The sequence below is a fragment of the Mustela lutreola genome, chromosome 18, assembly GCF_030435805.1.
Source record: "Mustela lutreola isolate mMusLut2 chromosome 18, mMusLut2.pri, whole genome shotgun sequence".
Classification (NCBI taxonomy): Eukaryota; Metazoa; Chordata; class Mammalia; order Carnivora; family Mustelidae; genus Mustela; species Mustela lutreola.
In genome coordinates this window covers 10,470,692-10,488,566 of record NC_081307.1, presented here as the reverse complement: position 1 = coordinate 10,488,566, position 17,875 = coordinate 10,470,692, and the positions used below count along the sequence as shown (strand labels likewise).

Here is a 17,875-nt window from a genome sequence, read left to right as displayed (position 1 = left end):
ATTTGGTGTTGTCACAGCTGTAACCGTTCTGTAACAGCACGAAGAGAGGCTTCCTTTAGAAAACAAAGCAATCAAAGAAAACAAAATGGCAAAGAAACCAAACAAAAATAGCCACCCAAACTCCACTGTTTCCATCAGCAAAGTGAGTGTTAGCAAAACTCATGCTGGAGTCACCCTCACACGGTACTCTAGGCTGATTTCTGTGCGGTCCTGATGACTAAATGAACGCGAGGGAGGAGGCATTTGGGGCTCACAGCTTCCTTGTGGGGAGAGCAAAGGAGACGTGGTGGTCCAGGGGTCCAGGCAGTGGGAGATTTTTCATTGTGGTCTTTACCCACAGTTTCTCACTCACTTTTATCATAAGTCAGGTGACCCTCATCCCCCTTAGAGTCAGAAATTCCAAATCATAAGGGCTATGGCAGTTTACGGATCTTGAATAGAATGAAGATAGCTTTAGGATTCGGGGGGATAGCAGAGGAGAGAGAAGAAGGATCCTGTCCCCTGCCTGCCGTGCAAACCCTGTTCAGATCTTTTGCCTCATATATACTCATGAAGATCTCTAAATGCATAGCACTACTGACAAAAGGCATCGGTTGCCTCTGGGAGGGAAAACATTAAGAGCAGAATTCGGAAGAAAGTGGATACATGGATTACTCCGCTTGATATTCACCCAGTGTTTCTGATTTGCTAAAAGCAAGTTTAATGTATTTATACAATTTGTAAAAATGTAACTGATTCCGGAGCTCTGCTCTTTACAGGGAGCATATTTCATGTTATTGTAAGCACTAAAGAAAATTAAATCAATAAATCCACAGCCTGTAATTTGAGATACTCAATTGGAGAAAAAGACATTGTCTGAGAGGGAGGGGGAATCATTTACATCGAGAAAGACTCATAAAGCTGTCTTCGCTCCAGCTCGACCATCCCACAATTTCGAATGACAGCAAGAGTTAAGCCTGAGGTGTAAAATTATCAAAGGGTTGTGGTGACACCTCAGAGCAAAAGCAGAGGCCAACTCCCACTTTGGTTCTTGAAACAGAGGCTCACGTGGAAAGCCACACAAAGCAAAGCGTTTCCTCTCGCAACTCTGTGTCCTTTTTCCTGGGAAAGTTTGGCTGGTTAGCAGGCAGAGACTGGCTGTCCGGAAGCTCAGTGACTGTTTCGCCCTCGCTGGCATTGATGTTCTCTGTGACCACTGGCAAGCCAATTAACCTCTCGAGCATCACCCTTTCGTGTGTAAAAGGTTAATAGTGCAGCTTGTTTGCAAAGTGCCTCGAGCCTTCCGTGAAGGGCACTACACGGATACCCAGCATCGCTGTTTGACTGGAGGGCCTTGTATTTTTTAATTATATGTTTGGTTGGATGGGTTATAGATTTTGTTGTGGTTGGACATTGCCCCATTCTCCCTGGTTACGCATAAAAGACTAATAGATAATCTCACTCTATTACCATCTTCTGGAGCCCCCTAGAGGGTTAAGAGAAAGGCAGAGGTTACAGATAAATAAGGCATTCTTCAGTTAATAAAAAAAAAAAAAAAAAATCACGTGCATCTCCACTGCATAATAGCTGTGGATAGCAATTTATTAGGCCAAGTGTTTCATCAGCTGCTAAGCAGATTACGCTGGCAGAGACTCGGGGAATGATGAGTTGCTTTTTGTTTGTTTGTTTTCGTTCTGCTCCCCCACTAAATCTTTTCTCCTTCACGTCAGTGTAGAGCATTAGGAAGTGCCGTTAAGGTTTATTTCCAATGTGCTTGTGAGTATTTGGGAAAACGATTTTCTTCTCCAGGAATTCCTGAAACCCAGACTTCTCTGTCTATATCTAGTTTTTGAGGTTAAGCTCACTATTTTATTGTATTTGGAACAAATATGAATAATACTGGCCCTAGAGCAAATTGTCATGGACCTCATACTTTTTTTTTCTCCCCCATCAGATTTACGGAAAAACTTTGAACAAGATCCACAGGGAAGGGAGGTTCCCATTGAAGGCATGATAGTGCTGCATTGCCGACCGCCCGAGGGAGTCCCTGCGGCTGAGGTAAGTGACTAGCAGGACCAGACCTGGTCCCAGGAGGGAGAGTGACATCCTGTGTGGTCTTAAGCAGAAGAGCCTGTGTGTGGCATTCTTGCTGTCCAGATCCATTTGCTAAAGGCGGTGAAGAAAGAGTGAAGGAAATTAGTTGGAAGAAGAAATTGTCTCTTGTCTGCTCTGTGGTTGACAGAAAGCTCTTGCACGGTAGCCTGAGTAGGATTTAGTCCATGTTCTTGATTCTGGTGACCTCAGACGACACAGGTGGCATCTTTTATGTCCTCAGTCACCTTGGATGGTGTGATACACACATTGGGTCCTGGACTACCCTGAACTCTAACAGGCAAAGCCACGTGAAAAAGTGCTCAGGAAAGGAGATCAGCCCCTACTGCCAAGTCTCACCGACGTTTGTACTTGTGTCTTTCTTTACTTACGGGACAAATGTTCCTTGAACATTTATCGGGCTATACGCCCTGTGCTGTCATGGCGGATATAAAAGGCGGATGGAGCCACAGGTCTTCTTCTCAGTGGGAGTCTAGAATCCAGAGTCACTCTGGTTTTTGCTCCCTGCGTGTTTTCTAGAAGGTCTACCATACCTTCTAGAAAACATGCCTACCATGTTTTCTAGAGCGTCTACCATATAATTGTCAGTGATGACATATTGTGGTCATAGGGAAGCCTTCCTAAGTCTTTCAGTCTCTCTTAAAAGATATCCTGATAGAGGAGTAATATCGTGAAGGCAGCAGTGAGGGCAGAGACAAGGAAGGATGAGGAACCCTTCCTAGAAATGATAATTTTTCTAAATGGAGGCCTGGGTTGAGCAATAGATAGTCCATTTGGGAAGCTAGGAAACTTGTCCTTAAAGCCATGGCTTGTTCATTCATTGAGAAATAGAGATTTAAAAAAAAAGAAAGAAGAAAAGGAGCCTTTGCTTCACATTTTTCACTAAAATTGCTGTGGGATTTTGTAATTGGAAGGACAAAAGAATAGAGAAAGGGGAACGGAAAAACACACACACTTGCATGTTTAGACAGAAAGCATGCTGGGTGGACACTATTCAAAGCTCAAGTAGTTCACAGAAATGAAGTAAACGGACTTGAAAATTAAAGTGAACCTTCCATGCATGATAGAAAATGATTAGAAAGGAAAATGCTTATTTTTAGATTTTTATTTAATGTGAAACAGAAAGATTTTTGATCTTCTTGTGCTCTCTTCTTGCTCCTTATAGAGCGTGCTCTGGCTTCCGGAGTGGGGAGGTGGGGCAACAGGCCATTAAGTGCACAGGGGAATGTGTCCCTCCCCTTCAGGACCCCCCTCCCCCAAGTGTCCCTGGGAGTCTGACCTGGGCATAAGCAGTCTGCTCAACCCACCCCTGAAAATCCCAATTTGCAGATGTCCATGTGGACATGAAATCAGGGGGCGGGGTGGGGGGAGGGCTGTTTAAGTCAGTGCATTTCCCATTCTGCCTTTGACATCATATGACCCTTTTATTTTAACCACGTGTATGTTATTAGGAATAAATTTCAGAGCCAGGCTGGCTGACTTGAAATAGAGGGCCATTCCAAGGAGCATCCAGGCTGAGAGTGAGAGGAAAGCTGTGTTTCGTACATTGTCTTGTAGGATGAGATGGAGAGTGTTTCAGCTACATGGTGGATTAATGAGCTATTGTGGGGCCCTGACAAGCATTGATAGCATCATCATAATGCAAGAAAGCATCCCAATTCCATACACTTGGATTACCCAGGAATGTATGAGTTGGATACTACCTACATCCACACACCGATATTCACAGCCCTTTTAGCGTGCAATAGCTTACACAGTTGTTATTACCACCAACATCTGTGTTTTTGCTGACGGGAGGGCAGAATGAGAGAAGAAAGCTGAGCGAGAGAAGGTCAAGGATAAGGAAGGAAAGGGAGAACACGCAGACCCTTCTAAGTGGGTCTCCCCGGGTGGAGATGCCCGCCCCTGCCCGTCACACGATCTTCAGATCTCCAGCGGCGCTCCACTCTGCATTCTGACCTCGCACTCAGGTGACTACCTGTAGTTCATGATTCTCCAGGATGGCAGCGACTGGGAACTCTGCTTGGAAATTGATCACTTACATCAATATTGTCACTGTAAAGGTTGAACCCTGTATCTTCCTTGAGTGGGGACATTCTTCCCTTTCCACCATGTGGTTCCCTTTCTGCCCACCTGCTGCGGGGGCTGCAGGGTCATCCCTGAATCCTGGCAGGACCCCTGGTGCATCAACTGGTCTTGTCCTGCAGTAACATGTGAGATCTCCTCCTTGGCACTTTGAAGACCTGTAAAAGTACTTCTTCTCTGTGAGGTAGAACTTCCTAGGCAACTAACTTCTGTACGAGCACAGAAGGTGGTTTGGAGAAGCATAGGAAGAGCTACCATGTATAGAATATCCCCACGTGCTGGGCACTGTGTTTAGTACCTTCTCTGTATTATTTCATTTGATTTGCCAAAGAGATGCCAGAAAAATATAGGGGTTTTCATGTCCTTTTTATAGGAACTTATCCAGGCTCTCAGATCTCAGGAAGCCAATCTAACCTTAAAGCTCAGATCTTTTTTTTTTTCTTCTCTCTAATATTTTTTGTTGGTTTTTCATGAGCCTGTGGGTTCAGCCAGTTTCCTCAAGCCTTTTTGAAACTTGAGAGCCCCTCAGCCAGCAGTAACCTTTCTGTTTGCAATAGTCCTGGACTTTCAATCCTTAGAAATGGATTTTTCAGGGTAAAATTTCTTCTAGCTAATATGCCAATCTTAAACCTTGTGTAAATTATGTTCTTTTGTTTGAGATAGGTAATCCTGTGGTGAAACGAAGAACAGCGCCAAATGAAAAAAAATGGGGTTTTTGGGAGCTCAGGGGGGCAAGGAGCCTGGGTTTGATATTTCCTATATCCTAGGAGATAGGAAAGTACTGGATGTCCAGACATTTAGGGAGGAGGCCATGGAGGAGAAGAAAAAGGGACATATAAAAGGGGAAGGGAGAGATCCTAGGGTAATATTGACCTTCATTACATTTTTCCTACGTGTGGCATTGGCCATGACAGATCCCATTTTCACGAAAGGTCAGGCTCTATCACTTCCCGGTTCTGTGACCTCTACCAATTTACTAGCCACCGTGAACCTCAGATTCCTCATCCAGTAATAGGAGCCATGCTTTTTCCTTGTAGGATTGCTAAGACACAAAGAAGGAAAAGAATTTGAGAATATGCAAAACAGTTCCTAGTACTAAAGACATAGTAGAGATCACACACTTTGATTCTCAGAGAAAATGTTAGAGCTCCACTGTGGTTGAAGATCCAGATTAAAACTGAGACTCTTAAGATATCTGACATATTTTCAGCCCCAAGAGAAATCCGAGAGCTGCTAAGACCTTTCTCTTTACCCCACACCACCCATGACCTCTGCCTCCTGCCTGAGCCCTCTGTTCTTACTTCTCAAGCTCATCCAAGGACAAAGACATGCTCTCCACTTCCCTCTCTTTTAATCTATCACACGGAGGAAATAAATAGTTATTAACAGAAGCTGGTGACTATGCATGTTTGTTCACGTCGCTTACCCCTTGAAGAGCCAAATGTATGGTATCATTAGTAGTAAAACACTTTACAAAAAGTAGCATACGAACTGGAAGATTCTCACCAGATGCATTTACACACTGGTTTAGATGAAATAATAGGTCACATGCTCTTTGCAAAATACCTGAAATGTGAACAGATGATAATTCAAGTTTTTCTAAATGCCGTGAGCTCCTCCTATAGTTGGGTGTATTAGAGCACGTTGTCTCTCTCCTGTTTGAGGTTCCATTTAACCTTAACCTTGGGACAGCTCTAACTAAAGAGAGCAACTTTAGTGTTTGACACTTGTTGTTTAGCTAAAACAAATTTGCTCTTTTCAAAACAATTCATTATCCCACACTGCACTTTTTTATACTCCCCAATTAAATGGAAAATCTATCTTTCATAAAAGTTAGAAATTATGTCCAATGAAAATCCGACATTTTAATGGTTTTCCACAGATTAAAATTGTAGAGTTCTCAATAAACCCTGATTTACTGATGTTGGCTATAAAATGGTTATTGCTGTTAATAAAGCCTGTAAATCTTAACAGGTTATATTTGCCTTGGACAATAAAACTTGCCATAAAGGCTTAGTGTCTAAGGCTAATTCTGCTCACATCAAGGTAAACAGCCTACTCAAAATAATTCAAGGTCTTTGAGAATTAAGGCCCCAAAGCTAAGCAACTGGCAGAATCTAGCCTTGAGCCATTGCATGCCAGGCACTGTTCCTGTTTCTACCTCACCAAGGAGTCAGGACGGTGCTGGAATTAGAAAATTCAAGAAGGTCAGGGGCCTTAGCTCAGTGTGGGTAAGAAGAAGGTTCCCTTCTTGCTGCTGGGCACCAAATCAGTTTCGTCATTGACTGATGATTAGGTTGGAATGCTTGTATAACAAGGGGAGGTTCCAAGAGTGGAACGGAAGAATGTATTTTCTGTTTCATAAATTGTGTCAGAGTCCTACGAGTAGAAGAAGCCAAATTATTGGTGGGGGTTTCGGAGGGGAGGCGGGGGCAGGGATCTATCTGGGGGCAGGAGAGCCTTTCCTTTACAGAGGCCCAGGTGGAAATCAAAGGAATTTTGAGAACCTCTATTCATCTTGGTACATTTGGAACATTTGACATGTTTTCTTACATTTGTGGAATATTTTTGGATCCCCTTTTTAAGGTAAAAGACAAAAAAGAAAAGCGGATTGTCTACTCTTCTTTGCGGTTAAGTCTCCCATGAGTCTGATGTTCTTGAACAGATCGGGAGGAGATGTGAACAGTGTCACGCTTTTTGGACTGTCAGGACATTGCCGAGGGACTCTCCCTTTCCCTACAGTGTGGTTGAACATTTTCCTGGCTGCTTGGCCCCCTGGCCTGGCTCTTTGGCTTTCCTGGAGGCTCTGGAAACTACTCATATTTTTTAAATCAAGTCCTTGCCTGCATACACCAGCTAGAACAGGTTTGTTGTTTGCAATCAAGAGACCGGACTATTACAGTGCACCTAACATGTCTTTAAGGATGCCTTTGAACCACACCTCCAAGTGACCTTTGGAATAGAGCAAGTCACTACAAGCTAAAGTTATGGGACATTAATATCTTTTCTCTTTAGCTATAAAATAATCATTATCTGTAAAAGTTATGGGATGTTAGTATCTTTCTTCTTTATCTGCAAAATAATTATCTCTAATTATTCCTGATGTATAAACAGTGAAATCCACATCCTTTCTATGACTCATTTTAAATAATCCTGCCCAGACTCTTGGCAGCCAGCTTTTGAAGCAGAAGCCCTTTGCTCTTATCCCCTGTGAGGGTGTTCTTAATGAAAGGTTCATTTGTTTCAAATGTGTTCATTGGCATAAAACCCAGGAGAGAATCTTACGACATTGAACTGTTTAATACAAGAATCACTAGACTATTGTGTTTAACCTCAATCAAACAGACTATGAAATGAGGACTTTATTTTAAAAATAAGATTCTTAATAATCCACTAGAGAAATGTTAAGTGAGGTGCCCAAGTTCTGAAGCAATGAACCTCAGGTATAAATAATTAATCTAATTTGGTGCAGCCAAAGCAGAGAGAATGTCTAATAGTCCAGATAAACTTGGCTTTGAGGAGACTGACAATGAGGACCTTTGCAGAAAGCCACATTTGATTAGAATGTATAATATTGTAATAGAAACCTAATGGACTCTTAAGAAAAGAGAATGTTGAATTGGTTAAATACTAGTAATTAAGTGCCAGTAAATTACTTCTCTAAAAACATTTCTGCCAAAAAAAAAAAAAAAAAATTGCTGTAGTAGGAGAGATGGGAGAATGAAGTTAATATAAGTTACTTAAGAGGTGACTGTCTACAGCCCAAATACCCTCATGGTTAAAACTGGTCCTTAACTAAATCTTATTAATGTACTGACTTTTACCACATCCTTAACTGGGAGGCTCTGTTTCTTCACTGAGGAAGAAAAGGAGAGAAGACATCTGAAGTTCCTGATTTGTATTTATTTCCATCTTTTCTTCTCGTTCTGTATTTCCCTGGAAGATAGAATTGCATTTCTCAAAGCCAAGGGCAGGGGCCCACAATGAGTTTGCAAAGGTTGCCTAGATGCTGGTCTTGCCTTCCTTTTTCTTTTTCTCTGCATCTCCTTGGTTAGCTGCACTCACCCCATCTCTTTCTTACCAAGCACTACGCTCTTTTATTCATGGTCCTATCTCTGTGTCTCTCCAATTTCTCCTTGCCTGGAATGCCCATGACTTTGGACATCTATCTATAGCATGCGTGGTCTTGGAGGATCCATCTTCACCCAGGCAGTTTCTGACTCCTACCTTGGCCATCCCAGCTGACCATGAGCTCTCCTACATAGAGACCCCTAATCTGATTGGTGTGGACTGCTCAAGGAAAGGCGGCATCTTCTTCCTCCCTCTGAAGACTTCTATAGCATATCGCTTTGAAGGTTATGTTTTCTCTACCCAGCCCAGTTCCTCTGTGTTTACCTTTTCATGACTGTTTGTCTTATCTCCTCAAGGTAATTCTCCTCAAGGTAGGAAATGCAAATTAAACTTTTCATTGTCCTTTCCCACCTCCCTTAGCTGATTAACACAAATGCACCTAGAAACACAGTAGATACCTGGCCAGTGTTTGTAACTTAATGGTTGAATATTTACACAATGGCTGTATGGTACATATAAGAATAAAATCTTTGGGGGGGTGGGGAGGGGCAGAAGAAGACAGAGAGAACCTTAAGTGGGCTCCACACTCAGCAAGGAGCTGATGTGTGGCTCTGTCTCCTAACCCTGAGATTGTGACCAGAGCCAAAATCAAGAGTCAGACACTTCATCAACTGAGCCACGCAGGTGCCCAAGAATAAGCTCTTAAATTTAAGCTCTCGCCTTAAAATTTACATAGATCTTCACGTATATTGACTTATTGGGTTCTTAAAGCTACAATTTGTAGGTAGGCAAATATAGAAGTATCTCTGATATTTATTTATTATTGAACTGTAGTTGACATAGAATATTATCTTGGTTTTAGGTACGTGACATAGTGATTCAACATCTGTATACATTAGGAAGTGATCTCTACTATAAATCTAGCTGCCATCTGTCCACATACAAAGATGTTATATATTATTTACTATGTTCCCTATGCAGTATGTATCTTTGTGCCTTATTTATTTTATAACTGGAAGTATGTACCTTTTAATTTCCTTCCTTGATTTTGCCCATCCTTCCACTGACTCCCCTCTGGGAAACACCAAACTGTTCTCTATATCTACGAGTCTATTTCTGGTTTTTTTGTTTTTGTTTTTAGATTTCATGTATAAATGAAATCATACAGTATTAGTCTTTCTCTATCTGACTTATTTAGCTTAGGATAATACTTTCTGGGTCGATCTATGTTATCACAAATGGCAAGATTTCACTTTTTTTTTTTTTTTTTAATTTGACAGATCACAAGTAGGCAGAGAGGCAGGCAGAGAGAGAGAGAGGAGGAAGCAGGCTCCCCGCAGAGCAGAGAGCCTGATGCAGAGCTTGATCCCAGGACCCTGGGATCCTCTTACCACTTTATAATTGGATTGCTTTCATTTTTTTTGTTTGTTTGTTGTTGTTGTTGTTTGATGTTGAATTGTGTGAGTTCTCTTTATATTTTGGATATTAGCCCTTTATATTATTTGCAAACGTGTTCTCCCATCTAGTAGGTTGCCTTTCCACTATGTTCATAGTTTCCTCTGCTGTGCACAAGCCTTTTAGTTTGATGTAATCCCATTTGTTTACTTTTGCTTTGGTTGCCGTGGCTTGAGGAGACAGATCCAGAAAAGTACTGCTTAGACCAATGCCCCAGAGCTCACTGCCTGTGCTTTATCTAGGAGTTTTATGGTTTCTGGTCTTACATTCCAGTCTTTAATCCATTTTGAGTTTGTTTTTGAATATGGTATATGAAAGTGGGCCAATTCCATTCTTGTACATGTGTTGGTCCAGTTCTCCCAACACCACTTACTGAAGAGACTGTCTTCTTCCTATTGTATATTCCTGCCTCCTTTGATGAGCACTGATCATGTAAACTTGGATTTATTTTTGGACACTCTATTTTATTCTATTGTTCTTTGTTTCTGTTTTTGTGCTAGTTTTGATCACTATCGCTTTGTAGTATGGTTTGAAATCTGGAAGTTTGTAATACCTCCAGCTTCGTTTTTCTTTCTCGAGATAGCTTTGGCTGTTTGAAGTTTTTTGAAGTTCCATACAAACTTTAGGATTATTTATTCTAGTTCTATGAAAAATGCCATTGGTATTTCAATAGGGATTGCATTGAATCTGTAGATTGCTTTGAGTAGCGTGGGCATTTTAACCATATAAATTCTTCTCAATCCATGAGCATGGTTATTTTTCCACTTACATGTGTCATGTTCAGTTTTTTTCATTAATGTCATAATTATCAGAGTACAGGTCTGTCACCTCCTTGGTTAAATTCACTTCTAGGCATTATACCTTTTTTGATTCACTTGCAAATGAGACCATTTTCTTAATTTCCCTGAGCGTTCATTATGCAATGACTCTATTTACAGAGTCATTTATTCTGATATAAACTGGTGCAGAAACTACTGTATAGCTAACATTTATTGCATATACACTCAATGTCCAATGCAGTTCCCTGGACCTTCCTGACAGCTCTCTGAGGTAGATGCTGATAATCTGCCAGTTTTATAAATAAGGAAACTGAGGCTCGGACAGCCTTAAGCACCTCACTGGAGGACACAGTTGCTAAATGACTGACCCAATCATTGAACCCAGGTAACCTGGCTTCTGAGCCTGTTCTCTTAAAATCCATCTGATGAAGCTTCTCTATGTGTCGGACATTGCACGCTGGTTAAGATTCATTGCCTGGCATTAACTAGACCACCATCTCATTTCATGCATATTATAGCTAAAAGTATTAAGTAAGATAATGGCATCTGTAAATACATATGTGTGGCCCACTCGCAAGCCGATTGTTGCTTTTCCAGTTGCGGTGACACCCCATCTCCGGACGGCATTGGAATCTGCATTGTGTTCGAGTTCTAGAGATGGTTTTGCTGAGTGGCTCAGTGCCAGTGACACCTTTGAGTGGGCTTTGATGGGTGTAGAAACCCTACTAACAGAGCATCTCTTTATCCTCCTCTTCATTTTTTTTCCTTTGACAGGAAGTGACATCCTTTATCCTTTCAGAAATATAAAATTTGCATATAGTATTTAAGGTTTCTCAAATTGGAAGAAGAAGCAAATGGATCAAGAGGGAAGGCGGTTTGGAGAAAAAATCAGAAGGCTAGCCATCAGTCAATCAGTAGTACAAAATTTAAAGGAAAACACATAAGGAAAGGAAATGTATGACTTCTAAATTAACCTAATGAAGGCGGAGAGCCATTTCTCTGTCCTGCGCTTTTTTCACAGTTTAGCGGCAATAAACAGTCTTTATATCTTGAATTATGCAGAAGTAAAAGCAGTCTGGGAGGCCTCCACATAAAGCTGCGGTTCTGTAATTCAGCAGTAATGCTCCATGGACATGAATCAAGAGCTCCATCCCAGTCCTGCTGAGACAGCATGGATGTTCACGTGCCTGGGAAGCACAGCACACACCATCCTGATTCACTTAGCCAATGCCTTTGTTTTGTAGGCAGACCTCATGAAAACAGAAACATCGGGCCGCCACTGTAATCAGCTTCTCCGGGTAATCTTTTGCCACGATCCCCAAATCCTGCCCGCTGTCTGTAGGGTCCTTTTGGGGAGACAGTGACGCTTACTGGAATGCCTTTTTTTTTTTTAGTTAACTGTGGGGGGCTAAAAGGTACATCAGTTCCCCTCTCCCCCACCTCGGGACATCTTTCACATAACCACCCGTAAAATAGAGCGTGCCTATTTTGGCTTCATGAGGCAGGGATGTGCGGACTGAGCACCTGCCTGCAGGAGCTGCCAAGCTACCCCTCCCCCACCAGCCTGACTGCAGCTGTACTTCAGTTCCAGAATCTGTGCCTGTGGAGAGAAGCCTTGGTGGCCTCTTCCGCTGCACTGCATGGCACTCAAACGTCACTTCGTAAAGTCTAAAGGGGCTGCGATATCCCGTACAGCCACCTTAGGTTCAGTGCAGTGAGTACACTGCGTGAAAGAGAGTGACTTACTGAGATTTGGGTCTATCAGTTAAACTCCACCCCCTCCAAAAAAAAAAAAAAAGAAAAGAAAAAAAAATTCCTTGCCATGAGGAATTTTGGTTTAGATATAATGAGTCTTTCTTGACTCTGGTTTAGCTAAATTGGGCCTGTTCTTTAATGACTGATCCAGTATCAGACTTAGAGATCCGGCCGTCTGTCTGTCCTTCCAGTGCGTCCGTCTGTCTGTCCTTCCAGTGGGATCTCTGTAGACATGTGTGTCACCCGTGTGCCATATTCCTCACCCTCTGTGCACTCCCAGCCCTGGTGCCTGCTAGTTACATGCGATGCTTTAAACCTTGATTTCCGTGTGCGGCAAGTGTCAGACAGACGATTCATGTGCTGGCTCAACAGTATCATTTGGAGATCACCTTCAGGAGGCAGCTCCAGCATTCTACTGCAGGGCAGGGAAAGAATGGACCCGGCATCATACTGCTCCTCCCCCCACCCAGATTACACAGGAGCAGTCACTCTGGGGCATCACTTCTGTATGAGGCTAGGTAGTCAGTTTAATCTTTCCTCTTCACATTGTCATCTGTGCATGGCATTTCCTGTGCATGCCCTGAAATGCCACTGTTATAGATCTGGGTATGTTTACTTATTTATTCATTTTTATTTATTTATTTATTTATTTATTTGACAGACAGAGATCACAAGTAGGCAGAGAGGCAGGCAGAGAGAGAGGAGGAAGCAGGCTCCCTGCTGAGCAGAGAGCCTGATGTGGGACTCGATCCCAGGATCCTGAGATCATGACCTGAGCTGAAGGCAGAGGCTTAACGCACTGAGCCACCCAGGCGCCCAATCTGGGTATGTTTAGAAAAGGTAAAGGATTATGTGGTAATGGACATTGTGCATTTGCCTGGGGGTGGGGGGGTAAAAAGTGTCTCTTTCTTCAGAGCCCAGGAACTCACATTCTCATTTTTAATTAAATCAATCAAACAGGAGGCAGCAGGAATTGGTGCTATCGAGGGGTAACAGTAGAAAAGATGATAAAGCTAAGGGGGAAAAGAAGCCCTAAAGTGGAGATGGGAGCTATATATGATGGATTGTGTTTATATGCAATGGCATTCAATATTGTGTTTCGCCAAGATACTAGGCTCCCCATTAATGATCATCTTCGTTAGTTACCATGTATCGAGGACCACATGGCAGGCTCTCTGCTGTAGGCACTACCATCTGTCATCCTATTTCATTCTCTCAGCTGAATTGTCATTTCCATTTTATAGATGTGAAAACTGATGCTTAGGTGAAGTAACTTCCCCAAAGCCCCTCACACAGTAAGGGGCCATGTTTTCTTTGATTACAAAGTCCAAATCTTGAGATAATGAAAGTGTCTCTTGTTACTGACCATATGCCATGCATTTGGTAAGCAAGGAAGAAGAGATCCCAGCAGGGATGTATCTGATTCCAGTATTGAGTCCTATAGCTCATATCACCCTACCCACCCGTGGATGCTGGGTCAGCTTTGTGGTATCGGGTATCAGAGCATGACTTCAGGACAACTCGTGGACAATCTCTTGTGTGGTCTAATACAGCTTTAATCTCCTCCTACTTTCACAGACGGCTTCTTTGTCTCAAGACATCCAACAGTATATGAGAGACGGTCTTTATTCCTGACTAGCTCCAGCAACCAATAACTGGGATATAAATATGTAAATAATTATCTAAGACCATATACTCCCTATTAGAATAACAACAATCAAACAGAAGGTGTATAATTATTTCTGTTGGCTAGAGTGGTCAGCCAGGACTTGGCAAAATATAATTCCCATACAGGTTTGTGGAGGATGAGGAGGAAATCATTGCATGGGACATTCTGAGAGCAAGATCAGGATGGTTAAAAGCACGCAGCTGTGAAATAGCCTGGTTGGCCGGGAAGTCCAGCTGGTTTTGATTTGAGACAGGGTAAAGAACACGTGGGAGAATGACTGGGATAGACACTCTAGGTCGTAGGGAGGGGTCAGAGGAAACTTTGTCTGCCATCCTAAAAAACGGACTTTTTGCTCCTAAGTGTGGGGAGCCCCTGAAGGATTTGAATCCGAGAAGTAAGATGCCCGATTTATTTGCTCGTGTGTTTTGTGTCCATATTTGATTTTTTTAAAAATATTATTTATTTATTTGACAGGCAGAGATACAAGTAGGCAGAGAGGCAGGCAGAGAGAGAGAGAGGAGGAAGCAGGCTCCCTGCTGAGCAGAGAGCCTGATGTGGGACTCGATCCCAGGACCCTGGGATCATGACCCGAGCCGAAGGCAGAAGCTTTAACCCACTGAGCCACCCAGGCGGCCCTGATTTTTTTTTTTTTTTAAAGATTTTTATTTATTTATTTATTTATTTGATAGAGAGAGATCACAAGTAGGCAGAAGGCAGGCAGAGAGAGAGGGGGAAGCAGGCTCCCTGCTGAGCAGAGAGCCCGATGTAGGGCTCGATCCCAGGACCCTGAGATCATGACCTGAGCTGAAGGCAGAGGCTTAACCCACTGAGCCACCCAGGCTCCCCCATATTTGATTTTTTTAGTGCAAGGATGCCCTAATGAGATTGTAACAGGGAAGCCTGTAGGAAGTTTTCAATCCATGTGTGTCTATGTCATTGTGGGACCTCGCTTTTTCAAGACTATTTGCACTTAATGGGGAACTGGCAGAAAAGTCTCGAGAGGGAGACTAGGAAGCCTGCTTTCAACAGCACCCTGACCACCTACCCGCCCTCTACCACCCGGGCAAGTAGCTGGCCTGTCTTTCCAAAGCCTCTTGTCACTCCTGCACGTGGAAGTGCAGGCAACAGGGACATCTGCGTTCACCAGCCTCGATGCTGGCGCTGCCGAGCACGAGGGCCTGGATTCCCTTCGCTCCCACGGCACAGCTCACCGAACGCGGGCCCTCCCCTCCCCTGCTTCAGAGCAGAAGTGGCAGCTGAAGAGAAGGGTCGCCGTCTGCCTGTCGGTAGATGCCCCTGCGGCAGCCCTCCCGTTCTGTGTTCAGCGTGGGCTTCCCGAACTATCTGACGAAGCCTTTGAGGTACCCTTTACCTGCTTTGTGCTTGCTCCACATTCTCCTTGAAACGTGCCGAGCTCCTTCTGTTGGCCGGCGACTGGGAGCCCATTAGACAGGCCTGTGCGGCAGCTCTGGCTTTTCAGGCTGTCCCACGTCGTTGGGTACTTCGCTAAAGCCCGGGTTTTCGGGGCAGACAAATGACAGTGGCGTGTTGTCATTATTTCTGGGAGGCAGGATCTTTTCATCCAGATGATGTGGATATCCTCTCAAAGGTTCTTTGGAACCGCAGTCGTGGAAAGAGCTTTTGTTTTCTCTCAGATTACCTCTGCAAGGCCTCCTGTGAAGTGAGTTTCCCCTCACCCCCTCCCCTTTCCCCATTGTCTCAATGTCGCCCCACATGTGTTTTTTCTGTTGGGCTTTATCCAGCCGTGTGTCCTCGTGCTATTACGGCTTCCCTCCCCGCCTGCATTTAGAGTGTGGGGACCATTATTCCTTTGATTTGCCTGCTTTTAAGTCTCAAATCTGCCTCTAATTCACTTCTCTACCTGGGCCTCATCAGGCTCTCATTACTGGGTTTTCATCCTGTTTCCTGCTTTCTATTGACTTTCTGGCTCCCGGAAGCCACTGTGGGTCCTGAGGCAATGGAGGATAGCCTCTATCAAAGAGAATTCCTTTCCCTTTTCTGGGACGGGTCACTCAGTACTTAACACTGACCCAGACTCGGAGGAGCATGGAAGAGAGCGGTGTTCTCAGCCTGATACTGACATTTGGGGCCTGTTACTCCATTGGGGGGGGGGGGGCTACTCTGGGGGGGATGTTTAGTGGCGTTCCTGGCCTCTACCCATTAGACACTAGCAGCACCTTGACCTTCACACCCCATTTTGCGACCACCAGAAATGTCTCCAGACCTTGCCAAATGTCACTCCTCACTGAGAATCCCTGAGACACGGAGTTCTTGCTGTAGGTTAGAATCCCACTAAGATGCTGGACGCACAGTGTCTAACCCACTAGCTACCGTATTGCAGGTGCTCGTAATTTTGGGTTGGACTGAGCCCAGCATCAACCCGTAGCTGTTCACATAGGCCTGCTGGCCTGTGATTACATCGAGGCGGTGAAACCCATGCTGTATTCATCTCCATAGCCAGCCCCCAGCACAGTACCTGGCAGGTAAAAGGCACTCAAAGTACATGTCAAGGGAGTGCTTACCTGGAAAGAGGAGGCAGGGAGCTCCAGTAGAAGTGATTGTTAGATTTTGATGATTCATTGAGGAGCTACACGTATTGGGTGTATGAGCTGACCCGCCAGTGAAGGGTGAGAGGACCTTAGGCAAGAAGAGACAGATAGAAAGGAAATCAGTATGAGAAGCACACAGAGGCAGGCAGCTGTATGTTCTATTCCCTAAAGACTGGTCATCATCTACCCTCCGCCTCCACTCCTCAGATGGCCCAGTTTGCTTCCCGTGGTGGGGGGAACAGCCACATCACACAAGGGTGGGTTGCATCTGTGGACTTACACTGGTGGCTCAAAAATGTCCGCCCTGGATGAATCCCGTCAAGCCACCACCCTGCAGTGGAAGCCCCCTCAGAGCAGAGGGCCTGCTCACAACCCCAGAAAGGTACACAGCAGGGAGGAGCATGTGTGCTGGGAGTGTGTGCCTCAGTCCCCACGAGGGTGGTCCCTTCAAAACCCGAGATGTCCGGCAGCATCGTGTAGCTCCTCTTGACATGACAGGAGAGGAAACAGGATGTGGGTCCCACATGCCCTTCTCAGCCTCATAACTGGGAAAAGTTAGAATCCCTTGGGGTTTCTTTGAATGGAACAATTACCTTTCCTACTTGAAAGGCAAGGGATTGGCGGGGGCAATCTTTTGGAGGTCCCTTAAAATCCAAGGGAGGCATTATTTACTATCAGCGTATTATTTAAAAGGATGTGTCTTGGAATCACAAGTCAGGCAGGTACGGCTTAATCCAAGTCCCGTCTTTTGTCAGTTGCATGATCTTGGGCTCATTCTGTAACTACTTCCTGAACTTCAGGGCCCTCATATGCAAAATGAGATAATAACGCCTCAGAAGGGTGCTGTGAAGATTGACTTAAATAATATAGCATTTACTTCAATTCTTAGCACTTAGTATGGTCAATGGATATTGTTATTGGTTCTTATATTAGACAATGGAATCTATTAATGCCTTATTTTTTAAAAATTTTCCTCTTTGCTCATAGTATACCACTCACTAGTTTGAGGACCTAGGCCTGCCTCTGTGTTTCTGTCCCACTATCACGGGTTCCGATGTAAGGTCGTGTTGAGGTTTGCCTCTATCATGCCGTCTTCCTAAAACCCTATGGTCCAACCTCACCCCCACCCCCACTGCACTGTCAAAGTTGATCAGATTCCAGTCATGGCTAATGCGTTGTTTCCAAGCCATCACCCTCTCTCTCGATGTTAGGGATGGAGCCACTGTGGGAATCATGTTTTCTCGGTGACAAATCCATTTACTTTCAAAGTAAAACAATGAAGAATGTGAACGAGTTGATTTTGTCATTGGAAGTGCTCTGTACCAGTCAAGGTGGAAGATCCAGAATCAATATGACTAATGGGTCCAAGCTCTAAGAGATAGAGTCAGCAAAAAGGATAA

The 17,875-nt window shown here is 43.9% G+C and overlaps 1 protein-coding gene across 4 annotated transcripts in view; it reads left to right on the top strand.

Moving 5' to 3' along the window:
- Positions 1-17,875, top strand: part of UNC5D (unc-5 netrin receptor D) — a 544,123-nt gene that overhangs the window by 343,970 nt on the left and 182,278 nt on the right. For all 4 annotated transcript variants that reach the window (XM_059156226.1, XM_059156224.1, XM_059156223.1 and 1 more), the window contains exon 4: positions 1,934-2,037. In XM_059156226.1, the coding sequence (XP_059012209.1) occupies positions 1,934-2,037 (104 nt within the window). The remainder of the gene's footprint in view (positions 1-1,933; positions 2,038-17,875) is intronic.